The 19,834-nt window shown below is 40.5% G+C and overlaps 1 protein-coding gene across 4 annotated transcripts in view; it reads left to right on the top strand.

The window, feature by feature from the left end:
• MTMR9 (myotubularin related protein 9) overlaps positions 1–19,834 on the top strand; it is a 103,427-nt gene that overhangs the window by 62,806 nt on the left and 20,787 nt on the right. For all 4 annotated transcript variants that reach the window (XR_009495477.1, XM_059889182.1, XM_059889183.1 and 1 more), the window contains 1 exon segment: positions 794–919. Coding sequence is in view for 3 of the 4 variants with exons in the window: in XM_059889182.1 (XP_059745165.1) it covers positions 794–919 (126 nt within the window). In the remaining variant the exon portion in view is untranslated.

The raw sequence follows: 19,834 nt of genomic DNA, 5'->3' as shown, positions 1-19,834 counted from the left end.
GTACTTCAGATGGCCTCTAGGCTCACTTTGGGACCACAGAGTTACTGCCCCGGTTTGAGAGGGGTTAGCGTAGCATGAAGGTGTGAGGGCATCTGCTCACTCCAGGAATGGAGGGAGTTTCACGTTGATGGAGGCTACGTGGAGCATACCGTAGCTGAAATTAGAGCTTGCTGTGTGTCCGGTACCGTCCTAGCCCTGCTGCACACATTCTGTTAATGCCTCAGCAGCCCTAGGCGCGGCCCTCTGGAGTTATTTCCTCCATTGACAGCTGGGGCCCGGAGTGGCCGAGTCACACAATACCACTGTTGGCGCTGGCATCTGGAATTTGAGTCCAGCAGTCTGACTCTTTGCCTACTAAGCTTTTTTTACAATTGCTCAGAAACTCTGGTTTTAAGTAACTTACATATGTAGTTAATAACTGGATTTTGAGCCAAGGCCTTACTGATTAACTGCAGCCTGTTCTCTAATCCCCAGAAACATTTGGACCTTTTCATTAGGCCTTATTACATGGTCTCAAGAAGAAGTTTTTTCCATTTTTCTTCTAGAATAGGTGTGCACATTGTTTTGTTATTTTGTTAATTCAGCAAATGCTAATTGAGTGTTATGTGCCAGATACCGTGTTAGAGGCTGAAAATAAGGTATAATTGTATCTAGTGATAAATATAATGTTAGAGAAGTGTATTAGGTGTCCATCATTTTAGGCCATATTTGATGAATATCAATTTGGCAATTAGAAAATGCTTGGAATTGTGACACGTTCCTTTTTTCTTTCTTTACTTCTTTTTTCCCGTAGGCGTTATCTACCCTGGACTCCATCACTCTGATGTATCCTTTCTTTTACCGGCCCATGTTTGAAGTGATAGAAGATGGCTGGCATTCTTTCCTCCCTGAGCAAGAGTTTGAACTCTACTCTTCAACTGTGAGTAACTTTTGAGAGAATTAATGGGTAATGAGAAATAACGCAGCACTTTACTGGTGAAAATGATCGCTTCCTTTTGACAAGTAAAAGAAGTAGCTAATAGCTATTAGTGCTGCAGCCTCTGCCATTCAAAGATTTGCATAATTGTTCTCAGTGCTACAGCTTAAGTAATTTTCCTTCTAGTAGACTTGCTGATAAAGCATTAAGATCTTCATAAAGATAGTCCTGACCTGTTTTAATTTGGGGGTGTTTTAAAAGTATTCCATAGAAGCAGTTTTATATATAGTAATTAGGTTCTGAGCCATCCCCCCAGAAGTCTGTTGAACTCACTCTGTACCCCGGAGAGCATCAGAAAACCATGTGTATCGATTTCTTCCTGTGGGATAGTTCTTGTGATTTCATGATTTGGGTTACTAAGACCGGTGTACTTCTCCTTTGTCTTTGGACATGGGGTATCTGTTTTGGTGGATTCCAGCGTTCTCCTCTTGATGGTTGTTCAGTAACTGTGATTTCAGTGCTCTCTCAGGAGGAGCTGAGTGCATGTCCTCTTACTGTGCCATCTTGAACCAATCCCTGCGTGGGATGCTACTTACAAAGGTTTTTTTATTGAACCAAAAGAGAAACATTTGTGTCTTGCATTGAGTGTGCCTTCCCCTTCACTCTTGGCTGGCCAAAATATACAGATACCTCAAAAAAGAAATGGCTGTATCTTATTAAGAAAGAACCTAGAGTTGTCCAATAAGTAGATGCTTTTGGTCTACAAAAAAAATTTTTTTTAACTTTTTCTTCTATACCTCTGTAAATGGGTCCTGAGAGATCAAGAAGTAGCGACCAGGTGCCATGAAATTTAAAGAACAAAGACGTCCATAGCAGCAAAGTGAAAAAGGAAGGGGAATTTTATATTCTTGCGTATAGAGCATTTTTATATAGCTTGTGCTACCTGTATTTACATTTATTTTCAAGGTCTTTATAGCATTAAAAACTACATAGTAAACATTCTCAAATGCATGCTGCTTTTCTTTCATATCAATTGACTACTACCTGATGGCTACCTTAGAGGAATCCGTAGTTACTTCCTAGGTGGAAAACGGCAGTCCGAATTTGATCAGGAAGGAAGATGTCTGGATGATTTTCCTGGTTATCCAGAAAATATCAGTGTAAATTATTCCTCTTGTGGTTAGGTGCCATAAGTGAATCACTCTAAGTCTACATTCAGCAAGCCGACGTTCAGATCAGTCTCCTGTTGTGCTCAGAAGTCCTGTGTGCTGACAGCATCCATGATGTGCTTGTCCGGCTCCTGCTTGCAGAGTCTCTAGTGTGAGAGGATTTGCAGCATCACACAGCGTCCCAGTCGGTGTCACCGTCCTGGTACTGAGCTGACATCCCTGCACTCAGACCCCGTGTTTCTGACGTGGCCTGTGGTACTCAGGTTGTCTTATTCCTCTACTGTAAATAGTTCTTCAAATTAAGTTTTATGTCCCCACTAAGTTTTCTTTTCTCTAGATTAAATATGAGTATTTACTTCAGCCTTTTCTCATACCACTGAACTCAGGGCCACACCCTGTCTTGATTGCTTTTCTCGGCAAGACCTTCAGTTTGTCACTGATTCTCATAAAAGATAGCACTCATAACATTTAGTGTAGATTGGAACTATTGCTGATACTTTAAGGTAGCCCAAAGTTCCATTGGCCTCTTTCAGAATTAAATTACTTATGAAGGCACGGAGGAAATGACATTATTAGATTTGTGTTAGAGCAAAGCAATTCTGATGCAAAATGCTGGGAAACTGCTTAGGAGGCTACTGAAGTAATGATTGGATCAGTAACAGAGGGGTTGTAGTGCAGAAAGTTTCAGGAAGTGAAATTAAAAGGAGTTGGCGACCCACTCACTGGACACGAGAGGTAAAACAGGCAGAGGCGTCTAGGTTTTACTACTGAGATGGGAAAGACAGAGAAATGTGCACGACAGGGAGTGAGTGGAGTTCAGTTTTGAAGACGGCAAATTCGAAGGGCCTGTGTGGTGCACATCATTGAATATGTATAGGAGATAGTTTAGAGCTTGAGAGATCTCTGTTAAAAATGAAAAATTGAGAGTCATCAGTGTGTACATTGTGAGAATCACAGGCAGAAGTTGAGATTACTGAGGGAAAACGTCTAATGTCAGTAGGGACCAAGGACTAACCGTGTAGGGACGAGTGGAGGAAAAAGCCAAGGGAAGAGCGAGTTTCAAGTAGGAGGGGGTCACCAGTGTGAAAGCTTCTTTTCATTGTTTATTGTCTCCTGAGCTAGAATACAAGCTGCTAGAATACAAACTTTCGGAGGCTGGGGACCATGCCGTTCTTGTTCCCTGCTGCATTCCTAGTACATGGTTTGCAAGCAGTAGGTATTTGTCAAGTCAATAAATGTAGGAGTGTGTGCATTTGTGCAGGACAGGACAAAGGTATGACAAGTCTTTATATCACTGAAATCCTCCATCAGGTAGACACATATCACTTCATTGGTATTCCTTAAGGAAGGTTTTTTTGATTGTCTAAAAAACTTTTTGAGTAGTATTAGCCAGTCCCTACTTCTCTGTTATATCCAAAAGAGATATGTGGTATTGAGAAGACAGAGTGTTCAAACTATCTCTCAAATCATTTACATTGCATCCCAGATGTTAATGTTGACTGCTTGACTTTCTGGGACTTTGTTTCCATGTCTATAAAATCAAAGTGTTGGACAAATGACAAATGTAAGAGTTCCTCCCCTTTTAACATACTTTTATTCTAGGATATAATAAAATACTATTTCGGATACTTTGTTGAAATGCACATACACAGTATATATCTGTACTTCCCCAGTCTACCACTTCAGAAATTATATACAAAAAAGATGATGGTCAGGTAATGGTTGAGTAGCCCCTGTCTGACAAGATCTCCTGCAGATATCAGTGACAAACTATGAATAAAGCAGAAAAACTTGAAGCTCTGGTGAGTGAACAGAAAGCAGCGTATTTTAGAGGGAGGGGAGGAAAAACTTAGAGGAAGTGAATGGCAGAGTAAATTTCCTTTTTTGGGGCTTTGTCCTGAAGTTCGCACAGTTAACGGCATTGATGGTGCCGGACAGCTAACAGCCTAATGGAAAGCCCACTTTCTCTCTGGTGGGAGGAACCAGAGAGCCACAAGAGGGGAACCTTGATTCTGTGTGGAATCCTGAATCTCTGGCTGACTCCTGAACCATTGCTTGATCTGAGTTGCCATGCATCTCAGATGTTATGAAGTTTGTGGTTTGTCTGAAGAAGCTAATTCCTTGTAAAACACTCTTCAAAGGTGTTTAACGGAATGCAGATTTTCTGCAACATAAAATTCACAGTGAATATAGGATATAATCCAAAGTTGGATATTATGACTCATATTATGACCCATTCTCAAGAAAAAGAGTCTATCAAAAAAAGAAAAAAAAGACAGTCAACAAGTACCAGTCCCAAGATGCCTCAGATGTTGAAATGTTTGATCATTCAAGGTCTTTAGAGCAGCTGTTTAAATTGCTCGATTTTCCATAAAGGTAAATATGTTTCAAATGAGAGACAAGACAGGAAATCTTAACAGAGAAATAGAAATGCTAAAAAGAGTCAAATGAACCCTCAGCATTTTTTGAAAATATATATCTGAAATAAAATGTTCACCTGGTTAAATAGCAGAGAGGAGATGACAGGACAGAATCAGTAAAATTGAAGCTAGAGCAATAGAAATTATTCGGAGAAATAAAGGAGATGGGAAATTATGGAAAAAAGAGCCTCAGAAACCTGTGGAGCAAAATGGCTAGCGTGTGTGTAATTACAGACCCAAGAGAGAATAGACAATAGGTAGGAAAAACATTTAAAGAAATCATGTTCAGAAGCTAAAAATTTGGTCAATTTTATACGTTCAAAAAGTTCAGCAAGCCCCAAACAGGATGAGTATGAGAAAAATCAGGCTAGGCACATGATTGTCAAAGAGCAATGGTCAAATGAAGGTCTTGAAAGTTGCCAGTTAATAACAACACATTACATACAGAGATAATTCAGATGACCATGCACTATTCATCAGAATTTATGGAGACGACATGATAAAACTTTTATATTTTAAATTTTATTTATTTTTAAAGAGTATATTCAGTTGTGTTGGGTCTTGGTTGTGGCACACAGGACCTTTATTGCACCATGTGCAGTCTTTTGCTGTGGGCCACGGGCTCTCTAGGTGTGGCGCATGGGCTCTCTAGGTGTGGCACATGGGCTCCAAAAATGTGGGCTGCGTAGTTACAGTGGTCCAGCTTAGTTGCTCTGCAACTTCTTCCCTGACCAGGGATCAAACCCTTGACCCCTGCGTCATCACAGGGCAGATTCTTAACCACTGGACCACCACGGAAGTCCCAACAAAACTTCTATTAAAAAGTGCTGAAAGGTAAAAAGCCTATCAACCCTGAATTCTGTATCTGGTGAAAATATCTCACAAGGAAGAAGGTGAGACAACATTTTCAGATAAAAAGAAACTAAGAACTTATCACTAAGAGACTTTCTCTATAAGAAATGTTAAAAGATGTTATTCAGACTAAAGGGAAATAATACCAGAGGGAAACCTGAATATTCAAAATAATTGAAGAATATTGGAAATGGTATAATTAAATATAACCAGCTATTTTTTCTTTTTAATGTCTTTAAAATATGTATGACTAAAACAAGAACTATAGCACTGCCTCTGTGGTATTTATGGTGTGTAGACATGTTACACAGAAACGATGTCGTTAAACATGGGTGTGGGGTGGCTGAGCGGGTCAGTCGTGTCCGACTCTTCGCGACCCCGTGAACCACAGCACACCAGACCTCCCTGTCCATCACCAGCTCCCAGAGTCCACCCAAACCCATGTCCATCAAGTCGATGATGCCATCCAACCATCTCATCCTCTGTTGTCCCCTTCTCCTCCTGCCCTCAATCTTTCCCAGCATCAGGGTCTTTTCCAATGAGTCAGCTCTTCACATCAGGTGGCCAAAGTATTGGAGCTACAGCTTCAACATCAGTCCTTCCAATGAACACCTAGGACTGATCTCCTTTAGGATGGACTGGTTGGATCTCCTTGCAGTCCAAGGGACTCTCAAGAGTCTTCTCCAACACCACAGTTCAAAAGCATCAATCCTTCGGCGCTCAGCTTTCTTTATAGTCCAACCTTTACATCCATACATGACCACTGGAAAAACCATAGCCTTGACCAGACGGACCTTTGTTGGCAAAATAATGTCTCTGCTTTTTAATATGCTATCTAGGCTGGTCATAACTTTCCTTCCAAGGAGTAAGCGTCTTTTAATTTCATGGCTGCAGTCACCATCTGCAGTGATTTTGGAGCCCAGAAAAATACAGTCAGCCACTGTTTGCACTGTTTCCCCATCTATCTGCCATGAAGTGATGGGACCAGATGCCATGATCTTCGTTTTCTGAATGTTGAGCTTTAAGCCAACTTTTTCACTCTCCTCTTTCACTTTCATCAAGAGGCTCTTTAATTTCTCTTCACTTTCTGCCGTAAGAGTGGTGTCATCTGCATATCTGAGGTTACTGATATTTCTCCCTGCAATCTTGATTCCAGCTTGTGCTTCCTCCAGCCCAGCATTTCTCATGATGTACTCTGCATATAAGTTAAATAAGCAGGGTGACTATATACAGCCTTGACGTACTCCTTTTCCTATTTGGAACAAGTCTGTTGTTCCATGTCCAATTCTAACTGTTGCTTCCTGACCTGCATACAGGTTTCTCAAGAGGTAGGTCAGGTGGTCTGGTATGCCTGTCTCTCTGAATGGATACATAGACCTATACAGTTTCAGAGTTTTTACATGTTATGTAACATGGGCTAATGTTTAAGTTAACAGTATATATTATAATCCCTGGAGCAGTTTCTCAAACTTGGCACTGTTGACCTGTGGGCTGTATAATTCTTTGTTGTGAGAAGCTGTCCTGTGCATTGTAGGGTGTTTGGCAGTATCCCTGGTCTACCACTAGATGTCAGCAGTGGTCTTCTCCAACCCCCAATTGTCTCCACTCATTAACAAATGTTCCCTCGAGGCAAAATCACCCCTAGTTGAGAACGATTGTCCTTGTCACTTCAGCTCAGTAAAAGTAATCATAGAGTCAGTTCAGTTCATTGGCTCAGTTGTGTCCTACTGTTTGCGACTCTATGGACTGCAGCACGCCAGGCTTCCATGTCCATCACCAACTCCCGGAGCTTGCTCAAACTCATGTCCATCAAGTGTGTGAGGCGATCCAACCATCTCATCCTCTGTCATTCCCTTCTCCTCCTACCTTCAGTCTTTCCCAGCATCAGGGTCTTTTCTAGTGAGTCGGCTCTTCGCATCAGGTGGCCAAAGTATTGGAGTTTCAGCTTCAGCATCAGTCCTTCCAGTGAATATTCAGGGTTTATTTCCTTTAGGATTGACTGGTTGGATCTCCTTGCAGTCCAATGAACTCTCAAGAGTCTTCTCATTCTCACAGTTCAAGAGCATCAATTCTGGTTCTCAGCTTTCTTTATGGTCCAACTCTCACATCCATACATGACTACTGGAAAAGCCAAAGCTTTGACTAGATGGACCTTTCTTGGCAAAGTAATGTCCCTGCTTTTTAATATGCTGTCTAGGTTGGTCATAGCTTTTCTTCCAAGGATCAAGCGTTGTTTAATTTCATGGCGGCAGTCACCATCTACAGTGATTTTGGAGCCCAAGAAAATAAAGTCTGTCACTCTTTCCATTATTTCCCCACCTATTTGCCATGAAATGATGGGGCCAGATGCCATGATCTTTGTTTTTTGAATGTTGAGTTTTCTAAGCCAGCTTTTTCACTCTCCTCTTTTCATTTTCATCAAAAGGCACTTTAGTTCTTCTTCGCTTTATGTCACAAGGGTGGTGTCATCTGTATATCTGAGGTTATTGATATCTCTCCCGGAAATCTTGATTCCAGCTTGTGCTTCATCCAGCCTGGCATTTTGCATGATGTATTCTGCATATAAGTTAAATAAACAGAGTGACACTATATAGCCTTGACGTACTCCTTTCCCAATTTGGAACCACTCTGTTATTCCATGTCCAGTTCTAACTGTTGCTTCGTGACCTGTATACAGATTTCTCAGGAGGCAGGAAAGGTGGTCTGAGCAATCACTTAAAAATGTTAAAAGATGTGATTTAAAGTTAATATATTAAAGTGGAGTTCTAAAAAGTAGTTCAAAAGAAAGTGGGAAAGAAGAAATAGCAATAAAAAAATGAAGGGGTAAACAAAATAAATGCTAGACTAAAATCCAGCAATATCAATATTTAGTATTACTGAGCTTAACACCCCAAGTAAAACACAGAGATTGTCAGAATGAATTAAAGGAAAAAAGCAAGGGAGTTCCCTGGTAGCCTAGTAGTTAAGATTCCAGGCTTTCACTGCTGAGGGCCTGGGTTCAGTCCCTGATCAGAGGACTGAGGTTCTGCAAGCTGTTGACGCAGCTAAAGAAAGAAAAAGTAAAATTGAAATATATGCTGTGTACAGAGGTGCATTTTGTGTTCTTATTTTTAAATAGTTTTTATTGGAGTATAGGTTCTCTACGTTGTGTTAGTCTCCGCTGTACAGCAGAGTGCGTCAGCTGTTCCTGTATGTGCACCCCTTTCTGGGCAGCCTTCCCGTTTACGTCGCCGTAGAGCCTGAGTGAGGCTCCCTGGGCCGCACAGTAGGTTCTCACTGGTCACCTGTTTCCACGTAGTGTCAGTAGTGTGTGCGTGTCAGCCCCAGTCCCCCATTTCATGCTTCCCCCACTCGCCCCTTAGTGTCCAGGGAGCCAATTTCGTTCCTTCCTACAGCTGAGGAATATTCCATTGTATCTAGGTACCACTTTTTTTTTTTTCAGCTTGTCCTATTTTTATTTGAAGGCTATATTCAGAAGGCCCTAACTAGATAACTTTTGCCGTGAGTTATAAACTCTAGAGAGCCTGTTGTTATAAAGACAACTCACATTTTCTTTTCTTTTTTAAGGTGGTAGTTTTATCTGTTTATTTGCACATTCATTCTTTTTTTTAACTTAATTTTTTTAATTGGAGAATAATTGCTTTACAATATTGTGTTGGTTTCTGCTATACAACAACACAAATCAGGCGTAAGTGTGTATATACATGCCCTCCCTCCTGAGGCTCTCTCCCCCAGCATCCCCTCCCAGGCTGTCACAGAGCGTGTGTCACAGAGTGCGTGTCACAGACCGTGTGTCACAGAGCGCCGGGCTTGGCCCCTGTGTTACGTGGCAGCTTCCCATCAGCTGTTTTTGCACGTGGTGGTGTGTATCTGTCAGTGCTGCTCTCTTGATTCATTTCCTCCTCTGCATCCACAAGACCGTCTGTGTGTCTATTCCTGCCCTGCAGTTAGTTCATCAGTGCCGTTTTTCTAGATGCCATGTATACACAGTACCATACTGCAGTTGTTTTCTCTTTCCATATGACAGGCTCGAGGTTCATCCACCTTGTTTCAATTGACTCAAATTCATTCCTTTTAATGACTGATATTCCATTGTGTACATATATATATGTATGTATCACAATGTCTGCCGGGAGTCAGCATATTGCATATTGAGTGCATATTGCATATTGAGTGCAACACTTTCCACAGCATCATCTTTCAGGATCTGGAATAGCTCAATTAGAAGTCTATCACTGCCGGGAGCCAGCGTGAGGAACTCCGCCCTTCATGAGGAAGGAGGCTCAGCATACGCAAAGGCGGGATCGAGCCTCAGGAGTCCCCCTGGAAATTCTCGAGCATCTACCCCCAAAACCAGAGTCTGCCTACTTTCTGCTTTGTGCTTTCACCTACACCTCTGACTTTATGGGGGGCTGTCCCCCACTACCTCTCTCTGAAAAAAGAGTTAGCTTACAGCTCCAGTTAATAATTCCTGGGTGTGACAGTGTTTCAACCTACAAACTCCTTTGGAAATCCTCTAGCCTGCCTGAATAGGTTTTTCCAGCCACATGTGATTGTTCAGAGCCTCCCAACTGTGAGAGGCAGGAGATGTTCTAAACTGTCTAAACACAGATTCTTTTGAGTAGTTAAAGGATTGATTAGAAATTGTATTGGTGAAGGGTTTTTCACTTATTGGGCCAATGTTTGCTGCTAAGTCTCCATACTCCTTACCTACTGTGTCCTTGGCAGTGTATTGATTGATATAATGGGTGTATAGAAATGTAAGTAGTAGCCTCAGTGTTTGTAACCTTGGACCCTTGAGTTAATTCTTTTCTTGATTGAGCCCACCTCACCTTTGCCCTATAGGAATGCAGCTTTGTCCAGTGCTTTTTTTGGAGGCTGGTGCCTGACTTTAGAATAATCACCTTTAGAAAAAATAAGTTTCTTAAAATGTTAACAGGCCTCCTGGCCAGAAGATGATGTAAATCACCTGAACTTTTGCATATGATAAGTTTGAAAGCCTGGTTTCGATTAGGACCAGGAACTGCTGTCCCTGCATGACTCCACCCTTTCCCCCATTATCCTCTATGCACAACTTAAGGTATAAAAACTACTTTGGAAAATAAAGTGCGTGCCTTGTTCACCGAAACTTGGTCTCCCCATGTCGCTCTCTCTCTCACTCTGGCTGAGTCTCCATCTGGAGCGCGGAACCCGCCACGCTTACTAATTATGCCTGGGCTTCTAAGATCCGACCGGGGAGGCCTCAGTGTCTCCTCTCCTTCGGGAGAACGGAAGGATGCCTGCGGCCTACGTAAGTGATGCAAACTTCTTGTCTTGAAGTTTTATTGGTCTCCCGCGTAAACCAAGCTACTCAGCCTCTTTTCTCCACTGAATTTCCTCACTGAGCTATCCTCATCCTATTACTCTTTATATCCTTAATTAACGTTTAATTAAGCAATTGTTTCCTGATCCTCGCCTACGCCATCTCTCCTTCAAATACCCTGGATCAGCCGGGGCTGGACCCCGGCAAACGTCTTTATCCATTCATCTGTCAATGGACATCTAAGTGGCTGGTGACTGTAATTGTGTGCAGTGAACATTGGGGTATGTGTCTTGAATTATGGTTTTCTCAGGGTATGTGCCCAGTAGTGGGATTGCTGGGTCATATGGTAGTGTTTTTTTAGTTTTTTAAGGAACCTTCACGTTGTTCTCCATAGCAGGTGAACCAGTTTTTATTTCCAGCAACAGTGCACGAGGGTTTCCTTTTCTCCACATCTTCATCATCGGTTATAGATGATGGCCATTCTGATAGGTAAGGGGTAATATCTCACTGTAGTTTGGATTTGCATTTCTCTGATAACTAGTGATGTCGAGTATCTTTTCGTGTGTTGGTTGGCCATCTGTGTGTCTTCTTTGGAGAAAGAGCTGTTTAGGTCTTATGCCCATTTTTTGATTGGGTTGTTTATTTTTTTTTTATATTGAGCTGCATTTGCAATACTTTCTCCTGCTCTGAGGGCTGTCTTTTCATCTTGTTCATGATTTCCTTTGCTGTGCAAAAACTTCCAAGTTTTACTAGGTCCCATTTGTTTACTTTTTTTTTTTTATTACCATAAGAGATAAATCCAAAAAGATACTGATGCAAATTATATCAGAGAGTGTTGTGCCTCTATTTTCCTTTAAGAATTTTATAGTGTCTGGCCTTACATTGAAGTCTTTGATCCATTTTGAGTTTATTTTTGTGAATGGTATTAGGTAGTGTTCTAATTTCATTCTTTTACATGTAGCTGTCCAGTTTTCCCAGCACCACTTTTTGAAGAGGCTGCTTTTTCTCCATTGTATATTCTTGCCTCCTTTGTCATAAATCAGGTGACCAGATGCACATGGGTTTATCTCTGGGCTTTCTGTCCCTGGAGTTCCATTGGTTTATATTTCTGGTTTTGTGCCCAGACCATACCCTGTTGATTACTGTAACTTTGTAGTATAGACTGATGTCAGGAAGCCTGATTCCTCCAGCTCTGTTTTTCTTTCTCAAGATTGCTTTGGCTATTCAGGGTCTTTTGTGTTTCCATACAAATTATAAAACTTTCTGTTCTAGTTCTGTGAAAAATGCCATTGGTAATTTGATAGGAATTGCAATGAATCTTTAGATTGCTTTGGGTAGTATAGTCATGTTAAAAATATTGATTCTTCCAGTCTAAGAACATGGTATATGTCTCTCCGTTTGTGTCATCTTTGATTTCTTTCATTAATATCTTATAGTTTTCTGCATATGGGTGTTTTGCCTCCTTAGGTAGGTTATTCCTAGGTATTTTATAATTTTTGTTGCAATGTTAAAGGGGATTATTTCCTTAATTTCTCTCTCTGATCTTTTATTGTTAGTGTATAGGAATGCAAGAATTTTTGTGCATTAATTTTATATCCTGCAACTTTACTAAGTTCATTGCTTAGCTCTAGTGGTTTTCTGGTGGCCTCTTTAGGATTTCCTATGTATAGTGTCATGTCTTCTGCAAACATTGACAGTTTACTTGTTCTTTTCCTACTTTTATTCCTTTTATTTTTCTTCTCTGATTGCTGTGGCTAGGACTTCCAAGACTATGTTGAAAAACAGCAGTGAGAGTGGACACTCTTGTCTTGTTCCGGATCTTAGAGGAAATGCTTTCAGTTTTCACCATTGAGAATAATATTTGTTGTGGGTTTGCCATATATGGCCTTTATTATGTTGACGTAGGTCTCTCTATGCCTACTTTCTGAAGAGGTTTTTTTTTTATCATAAATGGGTGTTGAATTTTGTTGAAAGACTTTTCTGTATCTGTTGGGATGATCGTGTGATTTTTTATTCTTCTGTTCACCTGTTTGACTGGCATATATTGAAGAATCCTTGCATCCCTAGGATAAATCCCACTTAATCATGGTCTATAATCCTTTTAATGTGTTGTCCGGTTTGGTTTGCTAGTATTTTGTTGAAGAGTTTTGCATCTCTGTTCATCAGTGATTTGGGCCTCTAATTTTCTCTTTTTGTCTGGTTTTGGTATCAGGTGGCCTTGTAGAATGAATTTGGCAGTGTTCCTCCCTCTGCGGTTTTTTGGAAGAGATGCATTTAGAATATAAAGAGACAGATTGAAAATAAATAGATGGAGAAAATTTGCCATGAAAATAATGAGTATAAAAAAGAAGTTGCTTTATTAATTTCAGATTAAAATGAAAAACTTCAAGACACAGAATATTATGAAATAAAGAGATCATTCCATAATGATGAAATTGATCAGGACAATATAATGGTATATATTTTTATAGCCTAAACTGATGAAAATAAAGAAAGTTCTGTGGTCATAGTAGATTGTTTAAACTGCCCTCTCAGCAAGTAACAGAACAACTAGACTAAAACAAAACAACAAAACGAGTAGAAAGGGAATCTGAACAGCACTATCTGATATTCACTGAATACCACTCCTGACTTCTGCAGAGTGAACAGTATGCAAGAGCACATTGTGTTATCCAAGAGAGAACATATGCTGGGCTGTTACATAAACTTCAAAGGCTTGAAACCATACAGATTATAGTCTCTGACCACAGAGGAATTATATTAGAAATCAGTTAGCACTGGTGGCTTAGATGATAAAAGAATCTGCCTACAATGCAGGAGACCCGGGTTCGATCCTAGGTTGGGAAGATCTCTTGAAGAAGGGAATGGCAACCCACTTCAGTATTCTTGGCTGGAGAATTCGGAGGACAGAGAAGCCTGGCGAGCTACGGTCCATGGGGTCACAGAGTCGGACACAACTGAGTGACTAACACACAAGGTATTGAGGAATACCCAGAGTATTTCTAGATTAAAGGAAATACTTGTAAATAGTCTGTAAATCAGAATGGAAATTAGGAAATATTTTTAGCTGAATGATAATATCAAAATTTGTAGACTACAGCTAAAGCAGTCTTTAGAGAGACACAATGTTAAAGCACCTATGTGAAATAGGAAAAAAGGTCTAACAAATTCACCAACTTAAGCTCCAGCTTAAGAAACTGGGGAAAAAATGAGCAAAGTAACTTGAGAGAATGAAATAATAAAAAATAAGAGCAGAAATCAATAAAATAACTAGAACTAGTAAGGTTAGCAAGATTGCTTGGTATAAGTGTTCACAAACTAATTAGTGACATGACTAAGCGACTCAGCACTGCACAGCACAGCCTTAAAATGGATAAGACACTTAGTAAGAAAATTAACAAAAGGGCAGAGAAACACAAAGCATTGCTGAGAGAAGTTAAAGGACATCTAAATAAATGGAGATATATGTTCATGGATGGGAACACAATATGGTTAATAGTGGACTGAGTTATGTAAGGGACCCAGCAGTGAATGTATTAGGCTTTGTGGGGCATGAAGTCTTTGTTGCAGTTACTCCACTCTGTTGTATCATGAAAACATAATACATCAGTGAATGAGTGGTGCTGTGTTCCAAAAGTATTTTACAGGAATACCTGACTTATTGTGTTTGATCTTATTGTATTTCCTAGATATTGCATTTTGTTTACAGATTGAATGTTTGTGGCAATCCTATGTCGAGCAAGTCTGTAAGTGCCATTTTTTCCAACAGCTTTTGGTCACTTCATATCTCTCTTGCATTTTGGTAATTCTCAATATTTTGAATCCTTCACCAGCAGAAAGATTATGACTCACTAAAGGCTCAGATGATGTTTAGCATTTTTTAGCAATAAAATAGTTAATATTAAGAACAGTTCAGTTCAGTTGCTCAGTCGTGTCTGACTCTTTGCAACCCCACGAATCGCAGCACACCAGGCCTCCCTGTCCATCACCAACTCCCGGAGTCCACCCAAACCCATGTCTATTGAGTTGGTGATGCCATCCAGCCATCTCATCCTCAGTCGTCCCCTTCTCCTCCTGCCCCCAATCCCTCCCAGCATCAGAGTCTTTTCCAATGAGTCAACTCTTTGCATGAGGTGGCCAAAGTATTGGAGTTTCAGCTTCAGCATCAGTCCTTTCAGTGAACACACGGGACTGATTGCCTTCAGAATGGACTGGTTGGATCTCTTTGCAGTCCAAGGGACTCTCAGGAGTCTTCTCCAACACCACAGTTCAAAAGCATCAATTCTTCTGCACTCAGCTTTCTTCACAGTCCAACTCTCACATCCATACATGACCACTGGAAAAACCATAGCCTTGACTAGACGGACCTTTGCTGGCAAAGTAATGTCTCTGCTTTTGAATATGCTATCTAGGTTGGTCATAACTTTCCTTCCAAGGAGTAAGCATCTTTTAGTTTCATGGCTGCAATCACCATCTGCAGTGATTTTGGAGCCCAGAAAAATGAAGTCAGCCACTGTTTTCGCTGTTTCCCCATCTATTTCCCATGAAATGATGGGACCAGATGCCATGATCTTCGTTTTCTGAATGTTGAGCTTTAAGCCAACTTTTTCACTTTCCTCCTTCACTTTCATCAAGAGGCTTTTTAGTTCCTCTTCACTTTCTGCCCTAAGGATGGTATCATCTGCATATATGAGGTTATTGATATTTCTCCTGGCTACATTTTAACTTTTAAAGACATAATGCTGTTGCAAACTTAATAAACTATAGTATAGTGTAAACATAACATAAGTTTGCTTGTATAAACAAGCATTAGGAAAGCAAAAAAATGTGTGACTCACTTTAGAGAACTACTCACTTCATTGCAGTGGTCAGGAACCAAGCCTGCACTGTCTCCAAGGTATGCCTACATTTACAAAACAAGTAGAGGACTGGATTTGGGTTGTGGAGTGTAGTTTGCTGGTCTCTCAGTAAGTGTAGTTTGCTGATTCTCTCCAAGCTGATTTATTGATTCAGTGCAACTTCCTATCAAAATTCCAGTAGGTGTCTTTGCGAAAATTGTCAAAATTATCCTGAAATTTTTATGGAACTGCAAAGTTACTAGAATAGCCACAACAGCTTTTGGGGAAAAAAAAAATCTGAATGATTTACAAAACTTACTATCAGGCTGCAGTAATCAAGAAGATGTGGTATATTGGCATAAGGATAGATATAGTGATACATGGAACAGAATTGGATCAGATCAGTCGCTCAGTCGTGTCCGACTTTGCGACCCCATGAATTGCAGCACGCCAGGCCTCCCTGTCCATCACCAACTCCCAGAGTTCACTGAGACTCACGTCCATCGAGTCAGTGATGCCATCCAGCCATCTCATCCTCTGTCGTCCCCTTCTCCTCCTGCCCCCAATCCCTCCCAGAGGGATTTTCCAATCAGAGTCTTTTCCAATGAGTCAACTCTTTGCATGAGGTGGCCAAAGTATTGGAGTTTCAGCTTTAGCATCATTTCTTCCAAAGAAATCCCAGGGCTGATCTCCTTCAGAATGGACTGGTTGGATCTCTTTGCAGTCCAAGGGACTCTCAAGAGTCTTCTCCAACACCACAGTTCAAAAGCATCGATTCTTCGGCGCTCAGCCTTCTTCACAGTCCAACTCTCATATTCATACATGACCACAGGAAAAACCATAGCCTTGACTAGATGAACCTTTGTTGGCAAAGTAATGTCTCTGCTTTTGAATATGCTATCTAGGTTGGTCATAACTTTCCTTCCAAGGAGTAAGCGTCTTTTAGTTTCATGGCTGCAATCACCATCTGTAGTGATTTTGGAGCCCAGAAAAATAAAGTCTGACACTGTTTCCTCTGTTTCCCCATCTATTTCCCATGAAGTGGTGGGACCGGATGCTATGATCTTCATTTTCTGAATGTTGAGCTTTAAGCCAACTTTTTCACTCTCCACTTTCACTTTCATCAAGAGGCTTTTGAGTTCCTCTTCACTTTCTGCCATAATGGTGGTATCATCTGCATATCTGAGGTTATTGATATTTCTCTCAGCAATCTTGATTCCAGTTTGTGTTTCTTCCAGTCCAGCGTTTCTCATGATGTATTCTGCATATAAGTTAAATAAGTAGGGTGACAATATACAGCCTTGAGGTACTCCTTTTCCTATTTGGAACCAGTCTGTTGTTCCATGTCCAATTCTAACTGTTGCTTCCTGACCTGCATACAAATTTGTCAAGAGGCAGGTCAGGTGGTGTGGTATTCTCATCTCTTTCAGAATTTTCCACAGTTTATTGTGATCCACACAGTCAAAGGCTTTGGCATAGTCAATAAAGCAGAAACAGATGCTTTTCTGGAACTCTCTTGCTTTTTTGATGATCCAGCGGATGTTGGCAATTTGATCTCTGGTTCCTCTGCCTTTTCTAAAACCAGCATGAACATCAGGAAGTTCACGGTTCACATATTGCTGAAGTCTGGCTTGGAGAATTTTGAGCATTACTTTACTAGCGTGTGAGATGAGTGCAATTGTGTGGTAGTTTGAGCATTCTTTGGCATTGCCTTTCTTTGGGATTGGAATGAAAACTGACCTTTTCCAGTCCTGTGGCCACTGCTGAGTTTTCCAAATTTGCTGGCATATTGAGTGCAGCACTTTCACAGCATCATCTTTCAGGATTTGAAATAGCTCAACTGGAATTCCATCACCTCCACTAGCTTTGTTCGTAGTGATGCTTTCTAAGGCCCACTTGACTTCACATTCCAGGATGTCTGGCTCTAGGTCAGTGATCACACCATCGCGATTATCTGGGTCGTGAAGATCTTTTTTGTACAGTTCTTCTGTGTATTCTTGCCATTTCTTCTTAATATCTTCTGCTTCTGTTAGGTCCATACCATTTCTGTCCTTTCTCGAGCTCATCTTTGCATGAAATGTTCCTTTGGTATCTCTGATTTTCTTGAAGTGATTCCTAGTCTTTCCCATTCTGTTGTTTTCCTCTATTTCTTTGCATTGATCGCTGAGGAAGGCTTTCTTATCTCTTCTTGCTATTCTTTGGAACTCTGCATTCAGATGTTTATATCTTTCCTTTTCTCCTTTGCTTTTTGCTTCTCTTCTTTTCACAGCTATTTGTAAGGCCTCCCCAGACAGCCATTTTGCTTTTTTGCATTTCTTTTCTATGGGAATGGTCTTGATCCCTGTCTCTTGTACAGTGTCACGAACCTCATTCCATAGTTCATCAGGCACTCTATCAGATCTAGGCCCTTAAATCTATTTCTCACTTCCACTGTATAATCATAAGGGATTTGATTTAGGTCATACCTGAATGGTCTAGTGGTTTTCCTACTTTCTTCAATTTAAGTCTGAATTTGGCAATAAGGAGTTCATGGTTTGAGCCACAGTCAGCTCCTGGTCTTGTTTTTGCTGACTGTATACAGCTTCTCCATCTTTGGCTGCAAAGAATATAATCAATCTGATTTCGGTGTTGACCATCTGGTGATGTCCATGTATAGAGTCTTCTCTTGTGTTGTTGGAAGAGGGTGTTTGTTATGACCAGTGCATTTTCTTGGCAAAACTCTATTAGTCTTTGCCCTGCTTCATTCCGTATTCCAAGGCCAAATTTGCCTGTTACTCCAGGTGTTTCTTGACTTCCTACTTTTGCATTCCAGTTCCCTGTAATGAAAAGGACATCTTTTTTGGGTGTTAGTTCTAAAAGGTCTTGTAGGTCTTCATAGAACTGTTCAACTTCAGCTTCTTCAGCGTTACTGGTTGGGGCATAGACTTGGATTACTGTGATATTGAATGGTTTGCCTTGGAAACGAACAGAGATCATTCTGTTGTTTTTGAGATTGCATCCAAGTACTGCATTTCGGACTCTTTTGTTGACCATGATGGCCACTCCATTTCTTCTGAGGGATTCCTGCCCGCAGTAGTAGATATAATGGTCATCTGAGTTAAATTCACCCATTCCAGTCCATTTCAGTTCGCTGATTCCTAGAATGTTGACATTCACTCTTGCCATCTCTTGTTTGACCACTTCCAATTTGCCTTGATTCATGGACCTGACATTCCAGGTTCCTATGCAGTATTGCTCTTTACAGCATCGGACCTTGCTTCTATCACCAGTCACATCCACAGCTGGGTATTCTTTTTGCTTTGGCTCCATCCCTTCATTCTTTCTGGAGTTATTTCTCCACTGATCTCCAGTAGCATATTGGGCACCTACTGACCTGGGGAGTTTCTCTTTCAGTATCCTATCATTTATAGAAGGTTTAAAAAAGAACTCTTGCATCTGTGATCAGTTTTTGCCAAAGGTGCTTAGACAATTCTCTAGATAAAGGATAGTTTTTTCAACTAATGGCATCGGAACACTTGGATGTAAAAAAGATAGATCTAAACCTTTATTTCACAAAAAATAACTCAAAATATAGATCAAAACATAAGAGCTAAAGGTGTAAAACTTCTTTAAGAAAGTACAGGAGAAAATCTTTATGACCCCTGACTAGGCAAAGATTTCTTAGGTATAACACTAAAAGTGAAGGAAAGCAGATGGTGATTCCTAGTATTGGGTGTGGATGGAGAGGTATAGACTGTAAAAGTGTACTAGGAATTTTTGCGAAAGATGATTGATGGGTGGGTACAGCCATCAAGAGTCATGAAATCGTGTACTCTAAATGGATCTAGTTTATTTTTCATATAAAATAGTAAAATCTCAGTAAAGTTGACTTAAAAGAAGAGAAAAGAATAACTTGAGGTAAAGGTTAAGTAGCTGATTATGGATAACTAAAAATGAGAATCTCGTGATCTGGAATATAGATACTCAAACAGCACCGAGAAAGAAGGAAGATGGAAAAAATGATAGAGAAGGTAGATGCGTGCACGGATAGTAAAAGAAGAAGGTTCAATGTTTAGTAAATGGAAATTCAAGAAGATAATAGAGAAGTTGTAGGAAAGGCAGTATTGAAATAGATGATAGTGGAGACTATCAGCTTCAAAATCAGAAAGTCACAAAGCCCTAGACTAAGGTATCCCGCAAACCCCACATGGGATAGTGAAAAGGAAATCTTAGACATACTGAGTTCTACTATTGAACAGTAAGGCAAAGAGATATCACAAAATTAACCAAAGAGAAAAGACAAATTACATATATGGTAAAACAAAATTAGAAGAGAAAAAACAGTTTGAATAAATTAA

Source organism: Bos taurus, chromosome 8 (assembly GCF_002263795.3).
Source record: "Bos taurus isolate L1 Dominette 01449 registration number 42190680 breed Hereford chromosome 8, ARS-UCD2.0, whole genome shotgun sequence".
Taxonomy (NCBI): domain Eukaryota; kingdom Metazoa; phylum Chordata; class Mammalia; order Artiodactyla; family Bovidae; genus Bos; species Bos taurus.
This window is presented reverse-complemented; position numbering and strand designations above follow the sequence as displayed.